At 43.8% G+C, this 25655-nt stretch overlaps 1 protein-coding gene across 4 annotated transcripts in view; it reads left to right on the forward strand.

Moving 5' to 3' along the window:
* CPS1 (carbamoyl-phosphate synthase 1) overlaps positions 1-25655 on the forward strand; it is a 182065-nt gene that overhangs the window by 88669 nt on the left and 67741 nt on the right. For all 4 annotated transcript variants that reach the window (XM_084830024.1, XM_084830030.1, XM_084830043.1 and 1 more), the window contains 2 exons: positions 26-202; positions 3212-3330. In XM_084830024.1, the coding sequence (XP_084686150.1) occupies positions 26-202; positions 3212-3330 (296 nt within the window). The remainder of the gene's footprint in view (positions 1-25; positions 203-3211; positions 3331-25655) is intronic.

Raw genomic sequence — 25655 nt, forward strand, 5'->3', positions numbered from 1 at the left:
AATAAACTGGCTTTCCTTATTGTAGGTTATGGCTATTGGGCGCACCTTTGAAGAAAGCTTTCAGAAGGCCTTACGAATGTGTCACCCCACGGTGGACGGCTTCACGTCATGCCTACCAATGAACAAAGACTGGCCCGCTAACGTGGATCTGAGGAAAGAGCTGGCTGAAGCCTCCAGCACAAGAGTGCATGCAATGGCCAAGGTACTGTTCTAGAAAGGAGATGATCCAATCTCATCTGCTCTATATGAATAGTTGTTATAATCTCCTTACTTGCACTAGTGATTTTGAAAGGGTCAGAAGTAGCATATTTTCAGTTTTTCTGGTTGCTACCAGCCAGATGAGGCAGTTCTTTTAATCTGCAAATTAATTTGCAAAGCATCCACACTTTTTCAGGAAGATCAGCATTAGGTTCTTCCATACTACGCAGTCTGTACCTTTTTGAGCAGGGGGACCAAACATACTTTTTTGGAGGTGCTGCTGATTTATTACTGTGGGCTAAACTAAGATAATGGGATATTCCCTTGTAGAAACTGCTTGACAATAGCAGAACTCTTCTTTTAGTATAAAACCGCAAGTGCCAAAGTAGCCATTTGACAAAATTCTCTTCAAATGCTCAAATTTGACAAATTCCACCACTTTCTCCTTTAATTTTTTGTGTACATATAGGGTCATAGGTAGACATGGTGACAGCCTTACATTAAATCTTCCCTTATTAAGAGGTAGGAACAACAAGGCTGCTGCTACTTTTCCCTCACAGGAATGTGAGTTGGCATTCTTTCCTCACCCTGAACCCTCAGATTCCCTACTCAATTATATAAGGTCTTTTTGTTGCCTCATCCCTAATATTCTTCAGTCTAAAGAGAATAGACACTGATTGTTCCAGAATATGAAATTATTCAAATGTGCCTTAGATTCTTTTCTTTTTTAAAATGTCATCTTTCTTTACTTGTTAAAATATAGCTCAGACAGCTGAAACTGTGCTGGTCACAAATCTCAAAACATTTTTCTGACACTTAAAGAATGGACAATTTATTCCTATTAGTGCAAATCCTTGTTAAGTCATGTTGTGAGTCTTGTCAAAAGTCCTTCTTTAACCCTCACTCTCCTCAGTACGTCTTTATTTTGGGGGGTTGGGCTGAGAAGAGTTATGAATATTTGAATTTGAAAGACACTCATAGCAACAACCTCTCTCATACTGCCTTTTTTGCTACTCGAAAAAGGAGGCAAGAGTAGAGATGCTGAGGATAATGGAATATGTGAACTGCTGAGTCAAATGACAAAGAGTTTTACTTCATTTCATGTATTTGATGAAGTAGGGTATTGGCCACAGGAGCTCATGCCAGAAGGGAGGGGCCATAATTCTGTGGTAGAGTACATGCTTTGCATACAGAAGATCCCAGGTTCAATCCTCAGGTAGGACTGGAAAAACACCTGCCTAAAATTGTGTAGAGCCACTATCAGTCAGTGTCAACAATACTGTGTTTGCCAAACATCCAACTCAGCATAAGGCAGCTTCCTATATTCCTAAATCCTTGTCGCCTATGGTAAAATTGATAACTCTGTTTGGGCTATGCAACTTCAGGGTGCAGGTGTAGGTGAGGGAATGCTCCTCCTTAAACAACAAAAAATCCTTGCACATAGAAAATTTTCTTGTCATGGTAGAGGATAGGCTAGAACCTAGCTTTTGATAAGCGCTATGTCTCATTCATTGAGACTCAGACTACTTTAGTTTATATAATGGATATCCTTCTCTGTCTCATTTGTCCTAAAGTTCCTTTACTACTAGGGGACATTGTAGCATGTTTTTTGTACCATAATGCCTGGCTCAAAGATTTATGAGTGGGCAATCATATACAGTGTAAGCTGCATCATTGGTTTTGTCCTCTCAGCAACTCAGCGTTTTATGTTGGAAAAAAGGCATTTGTATAAATGCATGTGATTTTCTCATTTGAAAGGAAACTATAGCTTATTTTAGGTACACAAGCCTTCACAAGGAGAAACATACTGATGTCAACAGCAGGTGTGTAGACCTGAATGGTCAAGAGGGATGCACTTGAGGCAGAAAACCCCACAAGCACCTCTCCTTGGCAATAAAAGTTCAACAACAACAACAACAACAATAATACATTAAGTAACAAACAATTTGCTGCCCTTTCATGACACCTGCTGCCTGAGGCAGCCTCCTCACTCTGCATAATGGTAGGGCCAGTCCTGTCCAAAAGTGTGCACGTTTCATACCCAGCACTTCTCTGCAGTCATGCGCTGTGGAAGACCATCAGCAGTGGGGAGCAAGCAAGCTTTCCAAGGAAGTTTGTCTGCTATGACTGGTCATCTTGAACTCCTGATGAGCTACCACAGGACCACAGGGTTCCATGAACAATGGTAAAGTGCATCTGAAGGCTGGATTCTTGTAAGATTCAAAGAGCTGTGTTTAATTTTCCTGAGCTTCGTTTTCACATCGTCTGCTTGTTCATGAAGGGGGGTTGGAGAGCCTTTCACTGACCATCTAAGCAAATTGCTGCAGGCTGACAGTGTTTCTCTCTCCTTTTCACCTAACCCCTGGACACTAATCATAGGTCAGATGAAGCTATGGAAAAGCCGCCCGAGACTGGTTTTTAAGACGTATGTGAACTGTGCAGTCCTTGAGTTAGGCCACAGGGGACAGCTCAGGGAGCAAGAAGAATGGGTAATCTCTGAGCTTGTCTGACAAGCTTTGGCAAGCTCACTTACCTGACTAAATTGAACTCTAGAGAGACAGTCCCTTGATATTATTTTGCAACCCCCTTTTGCTCCATGTGAATGGTCAAAATTATGCCTGAGCGCATCCATTCATATGGACCAGTGGCAGGGAGGGCCTTCAATCTTAAAACTCAGCCTCTGGGGGCTTCTGAACAGTTCTTTCTAGTGTCCAGAACTTGGATAGAGAATATACACAATTTCAAAGGGACACGGAAAAGAACATTTAAAAAAGAAAAGGTGGTTTACAACAACAGTGAAAGCAAAGTGAGAATTAAATAAATTGTTTTGGCTCAATCTCAATTAAAATGCAGCCCATATAATCTGCTGTTGGAAGCTGTCTGAGTGAGAAGGTGCTAAAGGAGCTTGGCCCAATGTTGGAAATACCTACTGCAGATTTTCAGCTAATTGGATACTTGTGAATCCATTTCTTTGCCCAGTGAACTATGACTAATCAATATCTCTTTTTGACAGGCCTTGAATGACAACATCTCTGTTGAAGATATCCATAAACTTACAGCCATTGATAAATGGTTCATCTATAAAATGCAGGACATTGTGAACATGGAGAAGAACTTGAAAGGTCTTAATAGGTAAGACTGCCAAATTCCTTTCTTTTAAAAAGAGCTTAGTACATTATACTCTTCATATGGTTATTCCAACTGTCAGGTGGTTGCTTCACCCAATGAAAGTCTTGGTGTATCAAACAAACCACTTCCAGGCATATCCATTTTTAATGTTTGTACGAGAGAGATGTCCACCAGTGGTGGGCATGCATATGGAATATGGCCATAAAGACAGGCCGTAGGTGAGTGGGTAGGTTGAGCTCCTACCCTAATGTCTCTTCCCAGCTGACTGTGGCCCACCTTTCTCTTGGCTCCTGCTCCTTTCCTGTCCTGTCCTTTTCCAACCCTCACCTCAGTCCATAGCATCATCTGCATCCTTACCTCGGGTGCTTCTTTACCCTTCAGGGCCTGATCTGCAGGGCTCCCAGTTTGAACCCTGCAGCACAGGAACCCTTCCCATTTGTGCAGGCAAAGTCATTTAAGAGGAGAGGGCAGAAACGTTTGCAGAAGCATGGGATGTTACTATAGAAGAAGTTGCTTCTTAGTAGTTAGAACTTTTCACTCTTCCAGGTCAGCTGTAGAAACAATTATAGGAGTGGACGGTCTAAACAAGAACAGATCAGAGGGGATTAGTTGGTCTTCCAAGATTCAGCCTGTTGCAGAAGTGATGAGAGGTGGAGGAGGTGACAGAAACCTCTCCCTAGAAAACTGAGGCTCACCCAGTTAAAAAAGAAAGAAAGAAAGACTGAAAATCCTGGCTTTGATTAGATGCCAGCGGAAAACACTCAGAGCTTCTGATTGGGATCACTGGTAGATAATTAGTAGCTCTATGAGGCAACCACCAGCAGACAATCATAGGAAAGATTTTTAGCCTTGACAAAAAGAAGACTTTCTACCTCATTGTTAAGTCACAGTTGTTGGAGTCAGTCTCTCTGGGGTCTCTCATGTGGTGCCCATAAGCATCAATGTACCTGTGGACACTTACCCTGCTGTTCATCAGACTCCCTGTCCTTCCTGATTTTTTATTTTATTTCTTAATTTTAAAAAAAAATTAAAGCATTTTATTTAAAAAAAATGCTGGGAGACTGTTTTACTGCAAGATAAAGTGCTGCTCTTAAGGGCCATCTTCATTTGGTTTCAAAACAGTGTTTTTTGTGTTTTGGAGCTCAGACACCATGCCTTGTACTTACATTCTTGGACGAGTTACTTTTCTTTTCATCTCGTCAGTTTGCCTTCTGGGAAACCAGTGTTTTGTGACCAGCCAGGCCCACCATAGCAGCCATTTTATAAATTGGCAGCCCCCCTATGGTAGCCATTTTGTGAGAGCACCCCTGCCACTCTCTGAAAATTCTAGATGTGCCCACCAACCCGAAAAGGTTGGGAACCCCTGGTATAGAGAACCAATTTGGGACCCAAGATGGCTGAACTGAACGACAGTCTTGGCTTGTTTGTTCCAGCAGAAGCCACCAGCAGAGGGCAGCCAAGATCTGCAGGGAGAGAGCAAGTCTAGTCTACTAGCTTTTAGGAAGGCAGGGGAGCAGACACCAGATCACTGGTGGCATTTGGTTGATGCTCCTCTTCTAGTGGTCCCATGTCAGCCTTTGGTTGTTGGCTTCTTCCTTCCTTTTCCTCCTCCCCACCAGCCTTCTGAGAACTTGGACTCAGTAGTTCATGCAGTTGATTACAGTCGAACGAGGTGGAGACAGATCTCCTCCAGCATCATTGAGCGTTTCCCTGGGATTGGCTGTCCTACCCTGGAGCTTCCTCAAGTGTAGAGTCTCCTGGCCTATGGTCAGTACTGGGCTCCTCTCCCTATTGTCAAAATCCAGAACGAGGGATTGGATCACCTGGTGGCTGACAGTGAATGCTTGCTGATGGGATTTGTTGTGCACCAGTTTGTGTATTCATTGTGGAATGATGGTATAGAAGTCAAATAAATAAATAAATAAATAAATAAATAAATATCAGATCCACTTTATATTTGCATTACATCTGCCTTTTGGCTTATGGTTTAAAGATGCGAATGGAACTTTCTGAACCTGGAAGAAAAATAAGGAGATCTGTGCGCATTTGTGTGTGTGTATGCTAAGATGGTGAGTGCTATCGAATGAGTGGAGATAAATGTGTGAGAAAGAATAGGAGCAAGGGTGGAAAGAAACTGTGCTTCTGGTCTGTTTTTTAATTTATCATTTAAATGCTATACAGTGTTTGCCTCCTATGTTTTTCCCAAGTCTGTTTGCCTCCTATGTTTTTCCCAAGTCATCGCTGTTAGGTACTTAGATTACGGGACATTTAGGGATAGTGATGGAGTTGTAGCTTTTTCTTTTTAAGAAAATGGTTGCTACTGGCTCTGACCCACTGGATAGTGTCAGTTATAAATAGCAATAATCTATTTATTTTTAAGTGCAGAATTTGTGGTTTCTCATAGTATGTGTATTCTTTTAGCACAGAATTCCAGCATGGAAAGATGAAGTCTACTTCCTGACTTTCTATACTGGAAAATACCTATATATTGCAGTATGACTTACTTCCCTTTCTCTCTTTGGAAAGCTATGATTATAGAGGCATTTAAATATAAATTCATGCCTTCGTTCTGTAACGTGACTGTATAAAATAAAGCACAATGCATAGCAGCACACTGAAGATCAAGCCTGTTTATAAATCTCTGTGCTTTGCTGATGTGGTCATTCTCTTTTTGTATTTTATGAGGCCAGCAAAACTTCCTTGTTGAATGTCTGCGCCATTCCTTTAGCCCATTTTTTGTTCTATATGCTTATGGGTTTTGGCAGTACAGCCACAGGAGGGCACCACAAACTCACAATATGCAAAAATGCAGGCAGGGCAAGGAAGAAACTTGACAGAAAGGTTCAGATTATTGTTATGAAAAGGGCTTTCATCTAATCTTTGTTCTGCTCCTTTGACAATCTGTAAATTTTTAATTGAGTAGTTTTCATTTCACCTGGAAAGTCAGCTGGAGTTTTAGCTAAGCAGAAGCGTAACTGACTATGGAAGAAAGGTTGCAGTAGATTATTTGCAGTTTCACATATCTGTGGGCTAATTTCCCTCTAAAGTCCATGTCTTGTTTTATTGTCTTTCTGATTTAGCTCAGAGCAATTGATTACATGCATTTACACTTATTGTGGTTGAAACAAACCAGTATCTCCCACTAATTTCATTAGATACAGTCAAGATATTTCTGGGTTTACTTAAAAAAAATCAAACTACTTTACTATGGGTGGATTTACACAGTAGCTTTTCTTTTATTGCACACAGTGATTGGTGATGTTAGTAGAATTAGCTTTTTTCACTGGCCAGTAAGATCTGTGTAGAAGTTGGTCTCATAAAAGGATTCAATATGTTATTGTGGAATTGAAATTTGTTTTTGTTTTCTCTCTCTTTGCCTTTTTCATGGTGGTAGGGTAGTCCGTAAGCCCATCATGAGCTGAGGGAAGGGCACATTCCATGTGAATATCCAGGTTGGGAGAGGTGAACTGCTAGCATCACTAGGGATGTACGAAAGTCACTTACCTTTTCAAAGGGTGACATTTGCGGTGGGGGGGGAGGCACTCCGTCCCTCCCCCCAAATTCTCTCTGGCTGGCTCCACTCTGCGGTGATTCCACGGAGCTGCCGGCCGGGGCCACCTGCAGCTGGACATCTGGCTGCTGGGCAGCCTGCACAGGGATGCAAATGGCAGCGGCCATAGCCGCCGCCATTTGCGTCCCTGTATTTTGCTGTGATAGGCTACGTAAATATTTATGTAGCCTATCACAGCAAAAACAAAACAGCGAACGCAAATGGCGGTGGCTATGGCGGCTGCCAGTTGTGTTCCCTTTTTTTTTTGGCCGTGATAGGCTATGTAAATATTTATGTAGCCTATTATGTAGCAAATGCAAATGGTGGCCGCTATGCCATTTGTGCCCCTCTCTTACGTAGCAAATTTACGTAGCAAATGGTGGCCGCTATGCCATTTGTGCCCCTCTCTTTTGCCATAATAGACTACATAAATATTTACGTAGGCTATCACGGGAAAAAAAAAAAGGAACACAAATGGCGGCCGCTGTAGCTGCCACCATTTGTGTTCCCTTTTTTTTTGCCATGATAGGCTACGTAAATACTTACGCAGCCTATCACAGCTTCCGCAGGGACGCAAATGGCGTTCCTGCGTTAGCCGTGATAGGCTGCGTAAGTATTTACGTAGCCTATCGTGGCTATAATGAAGAAGCGAATGGCGGACACAGCCACCATTCGCAAAGCAGCGCGAATGGCAGCAGGTAGGTGTCCTTCGTTCCGCCATGGATTTCAGGGGGCCGAATGCCAGTGCGTTCGGCCTCACCGAGATCCGTGGCGGAATTCTCTGACATCCCTAAGCATCGCTGAGCACTGATACCGATGTTACTTTTTGGCAGTTGCATCAGACATGCAGATCAAGAGTGCTGGACTAGGACTGGGGTGATCCCAGTTCTAATCTCCACTCGGCCATGAAGCTCACTGGGTAAGTTTGGGCCAGTCACTGACTCTCAGCCTAACCTACCTCATGGGGTGGTTGTGAGGATAAAATGGAGAGGAGGAGCACCATGTTCCAGTGTTCCGGATCGCATGGAGAGCTCCCACTACAGAGGAGGCTGTCCTCTGTAAAGTCTCCTTCCATGTGTAGAGGGAGACAAGAGTGATGCGGGGGGGGGGGGGCTGACACACTCCTCCTCCTATCAACAGAGATAGGGAATGCCGGAATAGGACTGTAGTCACTGCCAGCTCACAAAAAGAGGTAGGGAAGGGTTGTGATGATAGCCCACCTTTTTCTTACACTATTGATTTAACACACATAGTGCACATGTGTGTATACGCACACACGTCATGCCTATTAAACATTAAACATCAGTTTTAACTTACACATTTAATTGTTCAGACTAGTACTGTTCTTACTATGGCCTCTTTGGTTGAACGACCTTCCTGCTTGAGAGTGGAACTTACACTCAAGTAGTGATGGACAGATCTGTCAATCTTGGCCTTGCTGGGATTGTCGGTCTTTTGAGGTCAAACTTCTTCCATCCCACTTCTTCATGAGCTTGCAGTCTTAACAAAACCCCCAAACCCATAGAAATTTGCATGCATTTTTTGTAATGAATGCATTATCATATGCCTTAATGTGTGCATTTTTGTGGACATTTTTAAACTTACACATTTTCAGATGCATGCTCTGCTCTCATTGACTAAAGCATGTATGTGCGAATTTTGGAAATGTATGCATTTTTAATTGCGTATTTTTTTAATGTGCGCATGCTGTTGAACATATGGTGTGTATTTTGCGGAGCACATCACAAGCTCAGAAATGTAAGGGTTTCTGACCACAAATTCTCTTTGGGTCCAGGAAGTGTGAATTGGGTAAATCTGTTTTTTAAAACCTTCAATGGAGTGAATTTCCCACTCATCCCAACACTCGATCTTGTTGTTTTCCACTTCAAGGCTGAGGGATTCTAGGGACTGTGGAATGGAACCAGTTTAATCTCTCCACCCCCGTAGGGTTCAAAGTTGTGCCATTGCTCTCACTTATATGGTGTTTGGAGCCTCTCCTAAACATTCCAAAAGAGCCATGCACAGGTACTGGAGGAGGAGATGCTGGGGAGACCAGGGAGTGAAAGTAAAGACAGAAATATATAAACATAGTCCATCTTGGCACTCTGCATTCGTGCATATGCTGAGAGGAAATGCAAATGTATTGTGACTTCGGCTAAGGGGATACTCCTGAATACCACATCAGGCAACTGAGTGATGGAAATGGGACTTGGCACTTTTATGCTACCCCTGAAGCCAGCTGTTTCCAGTCACCATTCCACTTCTCTCCCGCCTCCACGATGTACATGTTGTTCCACCTCTGCTGCAGAACTGTTTCCAGCTTGAAAATAACCCCCTGTGACACAAGCTTCACTTTAGATCTCTCAGCGGTGCTTAAATGCGACCAAACACACAGTGGCAACTTCCCGGCTGTGCCCTGCATCTCTGCTGGCTGCAATGTGGTTCTTCTGTTACAATTATTATTAATTGTTTGCGTTATTGAAGTGCCTAGAGGCCTATGAAATGAATTGCAGTTAGAAGGCAAAATACTGTAAATTGTATAACTGATAATACATGTCCCATGCTATATGTGCTTGCTCAGTTAATTGTCTGCAACTCACTGAAAATCAGCTGGATCAGAGAAGGCCAGCTGGTGTCTGGGCTCCCCTGGGGCAGATTGCGCCCCCACTCCACAAAAAGCAATTTTATTTTCCAAGCCAATTTTATCTGCCCCCTAGAAGCCCTCCCAAATGTTAATAAAGGTATGGGAGAAAGACTGTTCACCCTTTCACTCATCATGAAAACAAACATGTGTCTAAGTTTCAAGAACTAAAGATATTTCACATGTTAACCTCTGGTTGGTTTTCTATGAAGCCTGTATGCAATGCTGTGCCTGAGTGCAGGTGCTCCATTACAGGAAAGCCCTCAGTGCAATATGTTGCCAGCTTTATCATGCAGCATGATCACCCTCTGTGGGGCAGACTGTGGAGCGAAGATATACCCCCATATCCCGCACTGCTGTCTGGCCAATAGAGTGGTCCCTGAGAAGCTGGATATCCCAGTGCGAGATAATTGCAATATCAGGCTGGATATGCACATTTGGGGATTATTGATGGTGTTTAGGAGAAGGCAGAGTTAAAGAGGTAGCACGTAGATGAAGGGAAAGGATTTCTTCTTCAATCAGTGTGTGCGCGCGAGGTTCAGTTACATTTTCCAGTGTCATTGACACCCACCTGAACCGTGACCACTGGCTTCCATCCAGTGCATCCTACATCTTGTGATATGGAGTGATTTATCTGTGGCCTGTGATGCTGGCAGAAAATTTGATGGCAGATATGATTAGGTGTGTGTGTGTGTGTGTGTGTGTGTGTGTAAGGATTGGATTAATCAGAAGCGTCAATTGCTCAGTAAGAGGGGAGGTGCGCTAGCTAGGGCAGAGAAATGGATGCTTGTGGGGAAGAGATTATTAGGGTCTAGGAATGAGTGGAGGAGGTTGGCCCTTCTTATATTTTTGGATTGCTAATAATAACAACTTATGACATTTTAATTTCTGTGTTTCCCTTATTATTTTCTTGTTTGTCTAAATCATGGGTAGGCACCTGGTACCCTCCAGATGTTTTGGACTACAACTCACATCAGTCCCAGCTGGCATGGCCAATGATGAGGGACTATGGGAGCTGTAGTCAAAAATATCTGGAGAGCACCAGATTCCCTATTCCTATCCTAAAGCATTTAAACTTCACGGTTGACAGAGAGTGGGGAAGAAAACATAGTACTAGAAAAGCATTATGGGTCACTCTGGGGATAAAGAATAGAAAGATAATATCTAGTGTATATTTTCATTTTCTCTCAGTGTTTGGGTTTATAATGGATATATTTATGTCACTACTGAGTAACCTGGTTTTTCCAGAGTCCCAGAGCCATAACGATTTCCTCGCCCCCCGGAGCCTGTTGGGTAGTTCCATTTCCACAGGCTCTCATTTCCTCCATACCACTCTTTTTCTTTTGGGTTTGCAGCGTGGAGTGGAGGGCAGGGCAGTATTACCCCATCCCCAGTGGGGCAGATTTTAAACAGAGCCCACCACTTGCTGATTCCCAATTTACCTAATTCAAATAATACAAAAAAAAGTAGAGAAAAAGGGAGAAGAGATTTCTTTCTTCCCTGCTACTGATGGCCCCTGTGACTGGACTATTCACTCCATCTCTGCTTTTTCTACTTCTCGTTAACTGTCCTGTAAATCACACTGATTGCTAGATGGCGGGGTTTAGCTGCTGTCACTGGTTTATGAAGGGGAGACCTCATATTCTTGTAATTCTTGTTAAAATGCTTTGTACTACTTCTGTTCAAGCTCCTTGCAGCTGACGTTTCTGCAGCCCTTTGTAAACCTGAACTCTTAGACCCTTGCAGTAACTCACTTTATAAAGAAGGAAATCATCCTTTTCAGAAGGACAAGTCAAGGATGGTCCTTCTTTAATTTTTGCATTAGCTATGGAATCTTTGGCTCAAAGATTAGAAGTAATGAAAGACTAAAAGGTATACCTGCAGGAGATTGTACACTGGTATCACTAGTCTTTCAGCCTCAAAGTCATTAAACTCTCTCACAGTTAATGGAAACAAAAGGGAAGTATAGCTAAGTCTCAAATTATAATCATTGGAGTATTTTTTGTTATTGTGATAAATAAAGGACTAATAAATAATATATCTGGTGCATGGTAAAACAATAAAGTGTAGGAAAATATTATTGAAAAGTAGGAAACAAAACATACATATGTGTGCAAATACAAACACACAGATCCACACTCTGTTATCAGGAAAATATTGAGGTTATTATGTTTTGCACCTTCAAAGTTACGAGCCTCACAAGAACGAAAACGCACTGTAATACATTTCCTTTATGAGTTTGTTGAAAGTAGCTGGAAGGGGGAAGAAGAAGATTGGCCATAGATATTAGGAACTAACTGGCAGAGGTAGGAATATAATCCAAAACACACTTCTCAAACACACTAATGATAATGCCACTTTAATGTCAGACTCTACAGCCAGTAGATTAATCAATAGATTTGAGTTCTCTCATTCCCCTATTCCTCTCTCCACTTCCTGGCTTTCCTTCTTCTGAGAAAGAGCTCTTGGTTTCAAAGGTGAAAAAACAGCTGATCCTGCAAATGTATTTCAGATATATATTTGCTCTGTGTCCAGGAACATGAGCTGAAGGTGGCTGAGGTGACACAAAATCCATCTCCAGGTAAACAACTGAGACCAGCCTTTTAAAACGGCAACTTTCCCGAGAGAGAGTGTACATACTTTGCTGTGCAGTTGAGGGGCATGGATTTGAAATGGCGAGCCCATTCCTTTCATTTCACACTTTCTTCGTTTTCCTAACTTAACCGAAAGTGTATTGAAAAAAATTATTTGCACTGCAGCTAGATTAATTTTTTTATAAATATTTGCTCTGCTGGTCCAGAAATATGAGAGATACAAAAGAAATCGGATGTTGCTTTCTTTCATTTTGTGTTTTCTTTTTGCCTTTTGCTTTCTTTTATTGTTTGCTGGGGGGGGATTTGTGGCCCTCCAGATGTTTTGACCTACAATTCCCACCAGTCCTAGCCAGCATAGCCAGTGATGAGGCATGATGCGAGTTCTAGGCCAAAACGTCTAGAGGTCTGCTAGATGCCCAACCCTGCTATGCATGTATGTAGGATTTTGAGTTACATAGAACTTTTCATCGGTCATAAGAGAAGAATAGCCAATTTCTTTGAGATATTGGTTTATAGAAGTGTATAGAAACCCAATCTCAACATATTTCGGCTCTTTGTACCTTTTGTCCTCAGTTTCGTTAGAAAAGGAGTCTGGTTATTAGAATTGATTAGTAGAGTAACTAGGTGGTAGCTTGAATAGAGGTCTGGATTTCTGCATAACTAAAAATATTTGCATGAATAGGCAGCCTTCATTAAAACATACCTGCCAAGTCTTCCATCTTTTATCAGAAGACACCTGATTTTAAAGTTGCTTTCCCTCCCTATTGCTATGGAAATCCAACAGTGCCCTTATTCAGGCCAGGTTCAGCTCATTTTGTTCTCCTAAACAACATTAAGGTCGATCAAAGTTAAGTTTGTCCAGAACTAAGCTGAGCTTTCTAGATTTAAAACAGGGTACTTTGAACATCCCCTTCATGGATCGCTGCCTTGTTGTGGCGAAGGGGCTTGCGTAACTCAGTGAAGCCATAAGCTATGCCGTGCAGGGCCACCCAAGACGGACAGGTCATGGCAGAGAGTTCTGACAAAATGTGGTCCACTGGAGAAGGAAATGGCAACCCACTCCAGTATTCTTGCCAAGAAAACCCCATGGAAAGTATCACAAGGCTAAAAGAGATGACGCCGGAAGATGAGCCCCTCCGGTCGGAAGGTGTCCAATATACTACTGGGGAAGAGCAGAGGGAATTTCCAAGTAGCGCCAGAAAGAGTGAAGCGGCTGGGCCAAAGCCGAAAGGACACTCAGCTGTGGATGTGTCTGGTGGTGAAAAGAAAATCCGATGCTGTGAAGAACAATATTGTTTAGGAACCTGGAATGTCAGATCAATGAATCAAGGTAAGCTGGAGGTGGTCAAACATGAGATGGCAAGACTGAACATCGACATCTTGGGAATCAGCGAACTAAAATGGACAGGCATGGGCGAATTTAATTCAGGTGACCATCATATCTACTATTGTGGGCAAGAATCCCTTGGAAGAAATGGAGTAGCACTCATAGTCAACAAAAGGGTGGGAAAAGCAGTACTGGGATACAATCTTAAAAATGATAGAATGATCTCAGTACGAATCCAAGGCAAACCATTCAACATCACAGTAATTCAAGTCTATGCCCCAACCACTGAGGCCGAAGAAGCTGAGGTAGAGTTTTGCCAAGAGAACACGCTGATCATAGCAAACACTCTTTTCCAACAGCACAAGAGATGACTCTACACATGGACATCACCAGATGGTCAATATCGAAATCAGATTGATTATGTCCTTTGCAGCCAAAGATGGAGAAGCTCTATACAGTCAGTAAAAACAAGACCTGGAGCTGACTGTGGCTCAGATCATGAGCTTCTTGTTGCAAAATTTTGGCTTAAATTGAAGAACGTAGGGAAAATCACTAAACCATTCAGGTATGACCTAAATCATATCCCTTATGAATATACAGTGGAGGTGAGGAATAGATTTCAGGGATTAGACCTGATAGACAGAGTGCCTGAGGAACTATGGACGGAAGTCCGTAACATTGTTCAGGAGGCAGCAACGAAATCCATCCCAAAGAAAAAGACATGCAAGAAAGCCAAGTGGCTGTCTGATGAGGCTTTACAAGTAGCTGAAGAAAGAAGGGAAGCGAAAAGCAAGGGAGAAAGGGGAAGATATAGCCAACGGAATGCAGAGTTCCAGAGAATAGCAAGGAGAGACAAGAAGGCCTTCTTAAATGAACAATGCAAAGAAATCGAGGAAAACAACAGAATGGGAAAGACTAGAGATCTCTTCAAGAAAATCGGAGATCTCAAGGGAACGTTTTGTGCAAAGACGGGCATGATAAAGGACAAAGAAGGCAGGGACCTAACAGAAGCAGATGAGATTAAGAAGAGGTGGCAAGAATACACAGAAGAACTATACAGGAAAGATCTGAATGTCCCTGATAGCCATGATAGTGCGGTCACTGAACTTGAGCCGGACATCCTCGAGAGTGAAGTCAAGTGGGCCTTAGGAAGCATTAGTAACAACAAAGCTAGTGGAGATGACAGTATTCCAGCTGAGCTATTTAAAATCCTAAAAGATGATGCTGTTAAAGTGCTGCATTCAATATGCCAACAAATTTGGAACACTCAACAATGGCCGCAAGACTGGAAAAGATCAGTTTACATTCCAATTCCAAAGAAGCGCAATGCCAAAGAGTGTTCAAACTACTGCACAATTGCGCTCATTTCACATGCCAGCAAGGTGATGCTCAAAATCCTACAAGCTAGGCTTCAGCAGTATGCAAACCGAGAACTACCGGAAGTACAAGCTGGGTTTCGAAGAGGCAGAGGAACTAGAGATCAAATCGCCAACTTTCGCTGCATCATGGAGAAAGCAAGAGAATTCCAGAAAAACGTCTATTTCTGCTTCATTGACTACGCTAAAGCCTTTGATTGTGTGGATCACAACAAACTGTGGCAAATTCTTAACGTGATGGGAGTACCAGACCACCTTACTCGTCTCCTGAGAAACCTGTACGAGGGTCAAGAAGCAACAGTAAGAACCAGACATGGAACAACCGAGTGGTTCAAAATTGGGAAAGGAGTACGACAAGGCTGCATATTGTCACCCTGCTTATTTAACTTATATGCAGAGTACATCATGAGAAATGCTGGGTTGGATGAATCAGAGGTCGGAATTAAGATTGCTGGGAGAATTATCAACAACCTCCGATATGCAGACGATACCACCCTAATGGCAGAAAGCGAAGAGGATCTAAAGAGCTTCTTGTTGAGGGTGAAAGAGGAGAGTGCAAAAGCTGGTTTGAAACTCAACATTAAAAAAACGAAGATCATGGCATCTGGCCCCATCACTTCCTGGCATATAGAAGGGGAAGAAATGGAAGCAGTGACAGATTTTACTTTCTTGGGCTCCAAGATCACCGCAGACAGTGACTGTAGCCATGAAATTAAAAGACGCTTGCTCCTTGGGAGGAAAGCTATGGCAAACCTAGACAGCATAGTAAGAAGCAGAGACATCACCTTGCCGACAAAGGTCCGTCTAATCAAAGCTATGGTTTTCCCAGTAGTAATGTATGGCTGTGAGAGCTGGACTATAAGGAAGGCTGAGCGCCGAAGAATTGATGCTTTCGAACTGTGGTGCTGGAGAAGACTCTTATGAGTCCCCTGGACTGCAAGGAGGTCAAATCAGTCCATCCTAAAGGAAATCAACCCCGACTGCTCCTTGGCAGGACAGATACTGAAGCTGAAGCTCAATATTTTGGCCACCTAATGCGAAGAGAAAACTCTGGAAAAGACCCTGATGCTGGGAAAGACTGAAGGCAAAAGGAGAAGGGGATGGCAGAGGATGGGATGGCTAGATAGCATCACGGATGCAATGAATATGAACTTGAGCACGCTCTGGGAGAGAGCGCAGGACAGGAAGGCCTGGCGTGCTATGGTCCATGGGGTCACGAAGAGTCGGACACGACTAAATGACTGAACAACAACAACAACAACTTTGAACATAGCTCAGCTTCTTTTGCAACTATTACAATTTGTTTGCAAGTTACTTTAAATAACTTCACTAAGTCTCAGCTGCTAGATAGCTCAGGACAGAATTACATATTCCTGCTCTGCTGAGCTTCTTTGAACTTGAAGTCCAGCCAGCGGTCACCATTTCTCTTTTGCAATGCAAAGCTAGGAGTGCACAATTTCCAGCAGGGAATTGGTGGGAGAAGGGAGGTGCTTCACCCTTCCTTCACCCATCGCTTTTCCTATACAACCCTCCTTTTTTTCCTCAGCCCAGGTCCCAGGCTGTATTTGTGATACAGACACGTCTGGAATCCCTTCTGATGGAAAAGTGACTGGAGGTGAATTGGAGGGGGAATGTAGTGAGAGAGGGTAGGGTTAAGTACCTGCCTACATCTTTTCTGCTGGAAATTGTGCTCTCCTGGCCCTGCTTAGAAAAGGAGAAGGGGCAGCTGGACTTTGAAGTGGAGGAAGAATATGTACATTCTGCCTGTCGAATCTTGTAATTATCTTGGGAGACTTTAACTTTGAGCTATATCTAGCTGCCATATACCTTATGACATAATTAATGGTCCCCTTTTGGAAGGGGTCAGAAACGGGGTACAGCCCAACAAAGTTAGTCAGATTGGACAGTCTGGAATTATATACACTATTCCCCAACAGAAGCTGCTTGTTTCATCCATGTACCTTAAGACACAATTATTGGCCATGAAAAGGGGTGGGGGTGGGGGCTGCCATCCCTAAACACCCCAGCAGTTGTGCATAAGAATGGCAATTTTGGAGATGCTACAACCTTTGTAAGATATCCAGATAGTCAGACCTTTTGTACCTTATGACATGGGATCTTGGACTATTTGAAAGGCTGCCCTGTGTGAGTTTGGTTTAAAGTCAAAGAACCATCAGGAGGGAAAAATCAGGGGCCTTGAAGTTGCTCACAAGCAACTAGGCTGAGCAGGCACAGGGGTCATCTAGTCACAGGGTTACCCACTATGGTGAGATGTGTCGTATTTTTATTTAAATTATAATAATTATTTTCAAACTTGCATCTGTACATATAAATTAGTATATGCAAATTTTATGCAAACCTGTGTCCTGTTTTGTGCTGACACATTACCTCTTTTTTTTGGCGATGTCTATTTGGCCACCCTCTACAGAGAAGGCTAGGCGAGAATTCTTCCTGACATACCAAGTTTCCAAGCCCAGTCAGGATTTTTTTTTTAAAACTGTTTATGCTGAGGATCATTCAGTCATGGGAATGCTCCTCACCAGCAGTCTGAAATACTGCAGTCCAGGACCAGTTTTGCTTCCTTATTTGCTGTTTGCTTTGAAAATAGTTCACCAAAAAGGTGAGGCTGAAAACCCCTGAAACTTTGTTATTTATTTGCTGTTCAACCCTGAGATAGCTTCCAAATCCTGATTGTATAAAGAAACTTCAAGATTACTTGGCAGGTTCATTCCTTGATTCAGCCATGGTACTCACCACCATGACCTCCATCAAGTCCCACTAGGGATCCAATTCATGAATTTTTTTACTAAGTCTTTTTAAGCCTCAGTATTTTCAAGCAACAGGGCCAGGTAGGGCCAGACAATTGCGTTTGTAACAAAAATGCTGTCGAACCACTTCTGGAAACAGAGGGAAAGGTTTAGGATGGTGGTGGATTCTTTTGTTCCTGTATATCTTGAAAGAGTGCATAGGTGTATTTTGAAAATAGTTTTTCCTTCTTTCTGGAAATACGACTTTAGTGCAAAGCCTGCAAAGATACAAGGACTGGAACAAAAACCTTAGATCCAGACTTTGCAAGGTGAAAACAGTGGAATGAAAGGAAGATCAAAAGGTCATCAATACATCATTGCCTCTTCAGTTGGGTGTAACACGTGCTTTGCAACGTATATATATACCCAAATCTCCAAAAATGGGACTAACATGTATGATTCTCCCGAGTTTTTGCCCCTGGATAGGAGACCAAATGCAGATTGCTCCTGTACAGATTAGTACCCATCTGGTGAAAACAATGGCAGCTCTGTGGAAATGCAGGGAAAGTGCACTTGTTTGTGCTTAGGAAAGCTATGCCTCTGCAAGTTAAGCCTCAGTATTTTGGGCTATTGGGCGGGCAGTATAGAAATGAAATAAATAAATAAAATAAAGTAAAGTTAGTCGGTTTTATATGAATAAATTTTATTGTTACAACCACTGGTTACAACTAGGCAAAACAAAAATAAACAAAGAATACAATAAAACTACAATACAATAAGAGCAATAAAAACACATCAGTAACAACTGTTCAAAATCAGTAAAACCTACTTATCACTTCTCATAGACAGAAGTGCTTAGAAACTTACAGGAGTGCCCTTTCCTATTTGACTTCATCTGAAGTTTGGAAGACATCGGGACAATATGTTTTCAGTAATGATCTGAGTTCAATGGTATTTCAGTGGTCCTACTTCCTTATTATTTTGGGAAGTGAAATGTCAACCTGGTAAAAGTCCCAGGTTTTGAACATGCACTCCCTCATGTTCAAAGTTGACTTTGCAGTCCAACTGCATGTGGTTGAAATAATGCATAAGATTTGAAGGCATGACCATAACTTGCCCACAGGTGCCTGGCCTTTGGTCATTTTTAAAAAAGAGAGGTCCAGAGCGCTTGTTGATTTAGACTAGGTTGGAGAGAGATGGTGAATATTAATGTGTTTCGCATACACATTAGTTCATGTGGGTTAAAGAGCTACATAGGCCTGCATCCTAATCCAGCAATCTTTTGTGAGCATAGAAAGTCTTGTCTGCATGCAGAGAGCTTCCCGTTCCCTGCCTTTTCATGGGAGTTTGTCATGCATGATGGAGTTCTGTGGAGGTAACCAGAGCTTTACCTGTGGGGTTAGTTCTGAAGACCCCTGCCCCCCGCTCTATTTCCTCATGTTGAGTTTTTATTTAAATTTAGAAAGCACCCACAGTTTTCATTTCTTAATAAGACCATCCAATGCACCCATTGTCTGAAATCTTAAACTGGAATAACTAGTCATGTAACTGACTTTAGGTACTTCACCTAACCTCATTGCTCAATCATGGGACATTTTCTAACACCCCGAGTTCCATATGGATTGCAGTGTTCAGAACACATGAATGTAGATACAGAATCAGCCTTTCTCGGTCAAGATGGAAACTATTTTGTTTGCGGGGGGTTGGGAGGACTTCTTTTAATGCTACTCTTCCGGGTAAATTTTAAAGATTGCTGTGCGTGCTCCCATTAAATTGAATAGAGAAGCTGCTGTGATTTTGGAGCTCATTCTTCCAAGTGGGCCTGTACTCTCCAATGCAGGGACATTTGCATAGCTCTATTTGCTCCATTTTAGAGTGGCTTTGCATGGTGCAAGGAAGCATGGGAAGAAGTGTAAATGAGTTGTTTGTGCTTCCTGTTTTTGCGCTTCTGGAGTAATATGCAAAAGGATGACTCCATGCATATTTTCCATGGTAAGATGTCAGGCTCCAAATGCAGAGACAGGTCATGTACATCTCACTGAAGGAGATACATGTGAGTTCTCCCTTCATGCTAGGGATAGGTTTCTGTAGGTTGGCTCTGTCCCATGTTCCCTCCACCTACCTTCCATTTAAACTGAGCATAGGTCATAAAACCAGTGTGTGTATACTGAATATGGTATGTGTATGTGTTTTGAAATCATGGTGTCCAGCCCCATCCCAAGCTATACACCTTCAGTAGATTATCATAATAGACCCAGTGTGCATGCAGTTTGGTTCTTTACACAGCATCTTGGACCCTGAAAAGGCAGTTATTTGATTGCACAGGCAAGCTTCCATGCGCACAGTTTGTATGCATATAGTGTCTGACAGTCTACTGAACACACACAGTTCGAGGTGGGGCATTCTGCCATGATCTCACTCTTCATGTTCACTTAGTAGATACACACTGGTACATGAACAGGAGAATTTATAAAATCCATTTCAGAATTGGCACATGCCTAGTTTTCCACAGGTTTTGGTGCATGACTTTTTTACCTTATAAGTGACTAAGGTGCACAAGTACATATTGATAAAAACATAGGTCAAAAGGAATCGTGATACAATTACATGATTGCATAGTGCTGTAGTCAATGTGTACGTGCACTCATGTGCATCAAGTAACTTAAAAAGGCATGAACAAAAGTCTGTGGCAAACTGCACATGTGCAGCAGTCCAAACAAAGTCTGAAAATAAAAATGGAAGAATGCCAGAGTTCTACGTCACCAGTGCCACTTAATAAACAGGACCGTGTCATTCGGGACCCAAACATCTGGGGAGAAATTCAGATGTGGAGAAATTCGTATGCATGCCTCCTTAACACATTATTCCACGAGTAAAAAAACAGCAAGCATGAGGCACCTTCGGAAGGATTCTTTTTACTTAGTAAAATGTGAGGTAGAGACTTCAAGAAAATGTCTCTGCTATACTTGATGTTGCTCCCATAGTTCACAGTTATTTATTATTTATCTGCTGTTTGGCCTCTCACGTAATAATTTCAGCTTCTTTAAATAAATATCTTTAGGTGACCCAAACCTAAAAAATTATAGCATTGCATGCTGAAAGAAAAGAGTGAGGATTGTTGTTAGTTTACATCTCCCACTACTTTAATGGGTCCTGACATATCCTGACAAGTCATCTTTTGAATAAGGTTCCTCTTGAGGAAAGTAGTTATAACCTGTCTCCTTGAGGCAAGGAGACAAACAATATTTGCCCCAATCTCATTACTGTAATTGCAGCTTATTCTAGAGCTTGTGAAACGTCAGAACCAATCCAGTAAACCAACATGAACCTCCGAGGAGCAAACTTGGCAGGGAGAAGAAAGGAGAGAGAGGCCCTCCCTGCCTCCCTTTTGTCTGTCAGCTATTCTAGTTTAAAAATCAACCTGGACTGATAAACATTGAGCAACTTCAGACCAACTGCCACTGTTCTTTGGGTATTTGTGTGTGTGTGTGTGAGGGAAATATAGGTACACACACAGCATTTGTAACACTAAGCCCAATATATATGCTCAGAAATTACCTCATGCAAATATTCCCACACTAACTGATTTTTTCTGCCTTCCTAAGGTTGTGCAACTTGAGGAAGAAGTGGGAACTCCATTTCTGAGATGTGTGTAGGAAGGAGTTGGCTGTACTTTCCTTTGTCCCCTGGTATTGGGGTAGATAGATTACCCCATTTACTTCCAGAACCAGCACCAGCATTGAGGGAGCCCTGGGCAATGTGCCCTCTGAGGGTCTCTGCACCACCCTGGTGGGCTCCTCAGGTAATCTGGCACCCCTTCCCCAAGTGCTTCCAAGGTCGTGAGCAGAAGTCCCCATTTCCTTTCTTTTGTCTTCCTCTTACATTTTTATGGGTCAGCAGGTGCACTGTGAAACAAAGTGCTGGCCATGGCTGCAGCTGCCCAACATTTTCATTTCCCCAGAATGCCTCTGGAGCCTGAGTCCTGCTGTGTCAAGAGGCCCAAGGTATCCTCTGGAAAAGAAGATGGCAGCCGGCAGGTGGCTGCAGCCTCAGCCAGAACTTCATTGTACAGCCTGCCTCCTGCCCTGTTGAAATGTAAAGAAACAAAACAAAGGGATATCAGTAATGCTGATGGGCTCTCTTGGGACCTGTGGGTCCCAGCATTTGCCTGACCATGCTATGTGTTGACGCCAGGCTCACTTACTTCCAGTCCATTTAGAAATGCTGAGCCCTAGGGAAGACATTTCTGATGGGCCCCACCCCAACTCAAGCCTCCACATATTCCCCACTCCCTGCTCCCCTCTTCTTACTCCTTCACATAACTAATACCTGAGGAATTAAGTAGGAAGATCCAGTTAGACAAGCAGAATTGTACCAAGGAGGCAGCATCCATATGCCATAGGTAGCAAGTGTGAAACTCTTTATGGCTCTGTCTACACCAAAACTCTGTTATCAGTTTTATGCCTCTTTAGCTGCAATGGCTTCATTGTACTTTGACAAGAATTCTATTAGTGATCCCTCACCTTGTCCCCACAGAACTATATTTCCCAGTGTGCGCTCATAGGAGGAAACAACTGTTAAGCTGGTATGAGTCAGTAATATGGATGTGCCCCATATGTGCAAATGGTGTCCCTAATATTTATTTTTATTTTATTTAAAACATTTCTATCCTGCCCTATATCATTAAAATCTCAGGATGGCATACCGATAAAATCAATTTAAACAGTATAAAACAATAAATAATTTAAACACCTAAAAACATATTAAACTATTAAGCTAATACCAGTTAAAATCTAAAACAATAAAACAGTTAAAGCAATGTGCTAGGAAATGCATTTAGCCCTCAAAGGCTTTGGTTAAAAGCCATGTTTTTATGTGGCGCCAAAATGAGACCAGTGTCTGCGCCAATCAGGCCTCCAGGGGGAGGGCATTCCACAACCGGGGTGCCACAGCAGAGAAGGCCCTCTCCCACGTCCCACCATAATATATGTCTCATACTGGTGGGACACAGAGGAGGGCCCCTCCAATAGATCTCAGTTCTTGGGCAGGCATATATAGGGACTGGTGCTCCCTCAAATATCAAGGTCCCAAGCCACTTAGGGCTTTAAATGTCATCACCAAAAGCTTGAATTCCGACCGGAAGTGTATTGGCAGCCAGTGCAATTCCTTTAAAACTGGTGTTATATGGTTTTTATGAGGCATTCCGGTCAGCAGTCTAGCTGCTACATTTTGCACTAGCTGCAACTTCCGAGTCATCTTCAAGGGCGGCCCCACATAAAGTGCATTGCAGTAGTCTAATCGGGAAGTTACCAGTGCATGTACTACTGTGGCTAGGTTATCCCTGTCTAGGAAAGGCTGCAGCTGGTGGATCAGCCGAAGCTGGCCCCAAGTACTCCAGGCCACGGAGTCCACCTGGTGCTCCAGTGACAAGGATGGATCTAGGGGTACTCCCAAGCTACGCACCTGCTCCTTCAGGGGGACTGCAACCCCATCCAGGACAGGTCGCTTACCCGATTCCTGGACTGTGGAACCACCAATCCACAGAGCTTCCGTCTTGTTAGGATTTAGCTTCAGTTTATTGGCCCTTATCCAGCCCGTTATAGCCTTCAGGCACTGGTCCAGCACTTTCACCACCTCAGCTGACGACAAGGAGAAATAGAGCTGAGTATCATCAGCTTACTGGTGACACCCCACCCCAAAACTCCTAATGACCTCTCCCAACGGCTTCATGTAGATGTTGAACAGCATGGGGGATAGAATAGAACCCTGTGGCACCCCACAGCTTAATAGCCATGGGGTAGAACAGGAATCCTCCTATACCACTCTCTGGAATCGGCCCTGCAGGTAGGAATGGAACCACTGTAGCACAGTGCCCCCAACTCCCATCCTGCACAGCCAATCCAGTAAGACACCATGATCAATGGTGTCAAAAGCCTCTGAGTCGCACTCCCCCTGTCTTTCACCTGAAGTAGGTTGTCAGTCAGAACAACCAAGGCCATTTCAGTGCTGTACCCTGGCCTGAAACCAGACTGAAATGGGTCCAGATAATCAGTTTCCTCCAAGAACGTCTGAAGCTGCCCAGCCACCACACACTCAAGCACCTTGCCCCAAAAGGGGATACTGGCAATGAGGCAATAGTTCTCACACACCTCTGGGTCCAGGGAGGTCCTCTTCAAGAGAGGGTGCACTACAGCCTCTTTCAAGGCAGCAGGAACCACCCCCTGACAGAGCGAAGCATTTACCACTCCCTGGACCCACCCAGCCAGTCCACCCCACTAGATTGTATAAGCCAAGATGGGCAAGGGACAAGCTTACATGTGGTGGGCTGGACTGATTCAAGCGTCTTGTCCACATCAGCAGGCTGCAACAACTGAAACTGATTCCAGGAAACAACCAGATGGAACACTGGACACCTCCCCAGACTCTGCAATAACTGTGGCGTCAAGTTCTGAGCGAATACGAGCAACTTTCTCCTTGAAGTGCCTAGCAAATTTATCACAGCAGATGACTGAGGGTTCCAATTTTCCCTGAGCCTGAGCAAGATCCCAACAGGCCCTTCACTACTCTGAATGATTCTGCTGGGCGACGTTTTGAGGATGAGATAATAGATGTATAATAAGATTTTTTTTTTCCATCCTCACTGCCGCATAATAGGTAGGGGTGTACGGATCCCCTACCTTTCCGGCTGGGGAGGGGGAGGTCCGCAGAGTGGGGAGGCAATCAGTCCCTCCCCCCCCCCGGAATCCATCCGGGCTGGCTCCTTCCGCGCGTCGATCCTGCGGAGCCAGCCGCCAGATCCGCATTGCTGGCGATACGGCCGGCTGCCATTGCTGTGCTGTATCGCTTCGCTGGGCTAACTAACTCCGGATGCAAATGGCGTCCACTGCGCCATTTGTGGCCGTAAAGCTGATAGATTAGCCTAAATGCAGTCATTTATGGCTGCATTTAGGTAAATCTACTAGCTTTACGGTCGCAAATGGTGTAGTGGACGCCATTTGCATCTCTGTTTTTTCACGCGATAGGCTATGCAAATTCTGGGACGGATTCTGGGGGAGGTGGAGGTGAGTGCTCCATTCTGCCATGGGCCCCAAAGGGGCCAGATTCTTGGAATCTGGCCTCATTGGGGTCCGTGGTGGAATTCTCCGCCATCCCTAATAATAGACACAATGAAGAGTCTTTGCTAATTGTCGGTCGTACTCACTCCGAGACCTGTGCCACCTGCACTCTAGCTGTTGTCCGGCCTGTTTCATTGCCCTTAGATCTTCTGTAAACGAAGGTGAATTACGGGCTCCACAGCACTGGAATGGGCCCTTGGGAGCAATTCTATCGATGGCTCTTCCCATCTCACCATTCCATAGTGAGACCAAAGCCTTGACCAAATCACCAGCCCTATCAGCCGGAAAATCCCCCAGAGCATTCAGGAATCCATCGGATTCCATAAGTCTCTGGGGGCGGACCATTTTAATCGGTCCCCCACCCCTGTAGGGAGGATCTGCTACCGCCAATCCAAACTTCACAAGGAAATGATCTGACCATGACAACGGGGTTGTTGAACACCCCCCCCCAACGAGATCATCCCTCATCCACCCAACAGCAAAAACCAGGTCCAGCAAAAACCAAAAACCTGCCGTATGTGTCGGGCCAGTGATGTACTGAGATAGCCCCATGGTTGTTATGGTTGCCATGAAGACCTGAGCAGGCCGTGTCAGGATAGCCTCAGCGTGGATGTTGAAGTCCCCCAGAACCACTGTCCTAGCGTTCTCCAACAGCACCTCCGAGACCATCTCAGCCAGCTCAGGCAGGGAGACTGCTGGGCAACATGGTGGGCGGTACACCAGCAGCATACCTGTTATGTCTCTTTGGCCCAACACAAGGTACAGACCCTCAAAACTGGTGCTAGGATGGATGGGTTTCCTCGTGAGGGAGACGGAAACCTTTTGGATGACAGCAACTCCACCCCCCTCCGACCCTCCAATCTAGGTTGGTGCTGCAGTGAGTATCCAGGTGGACAAAGCTGAGACAGGTCCAACCTGCCCAGCTCATCCACCCAGGTCTCAGTAATGCACACCAGGTCAGCCCCTTCATCCACAATC

Source organism: Heloderma suspectum, chromosome 1 (assembly GCF_057233095.1).
Source record: "Heloderma suspectum isolate Gila_16-S chromosome 1, 16-S_ref, whole genome shotgun sequence".
Taxonomy (NCBI): domain Eukaryota; kingdom Metazoa; phylum Chordata; class Lepidosauria; order Squamata; family Helodermatidae; genus Heloderma; species Heloderma suspectum.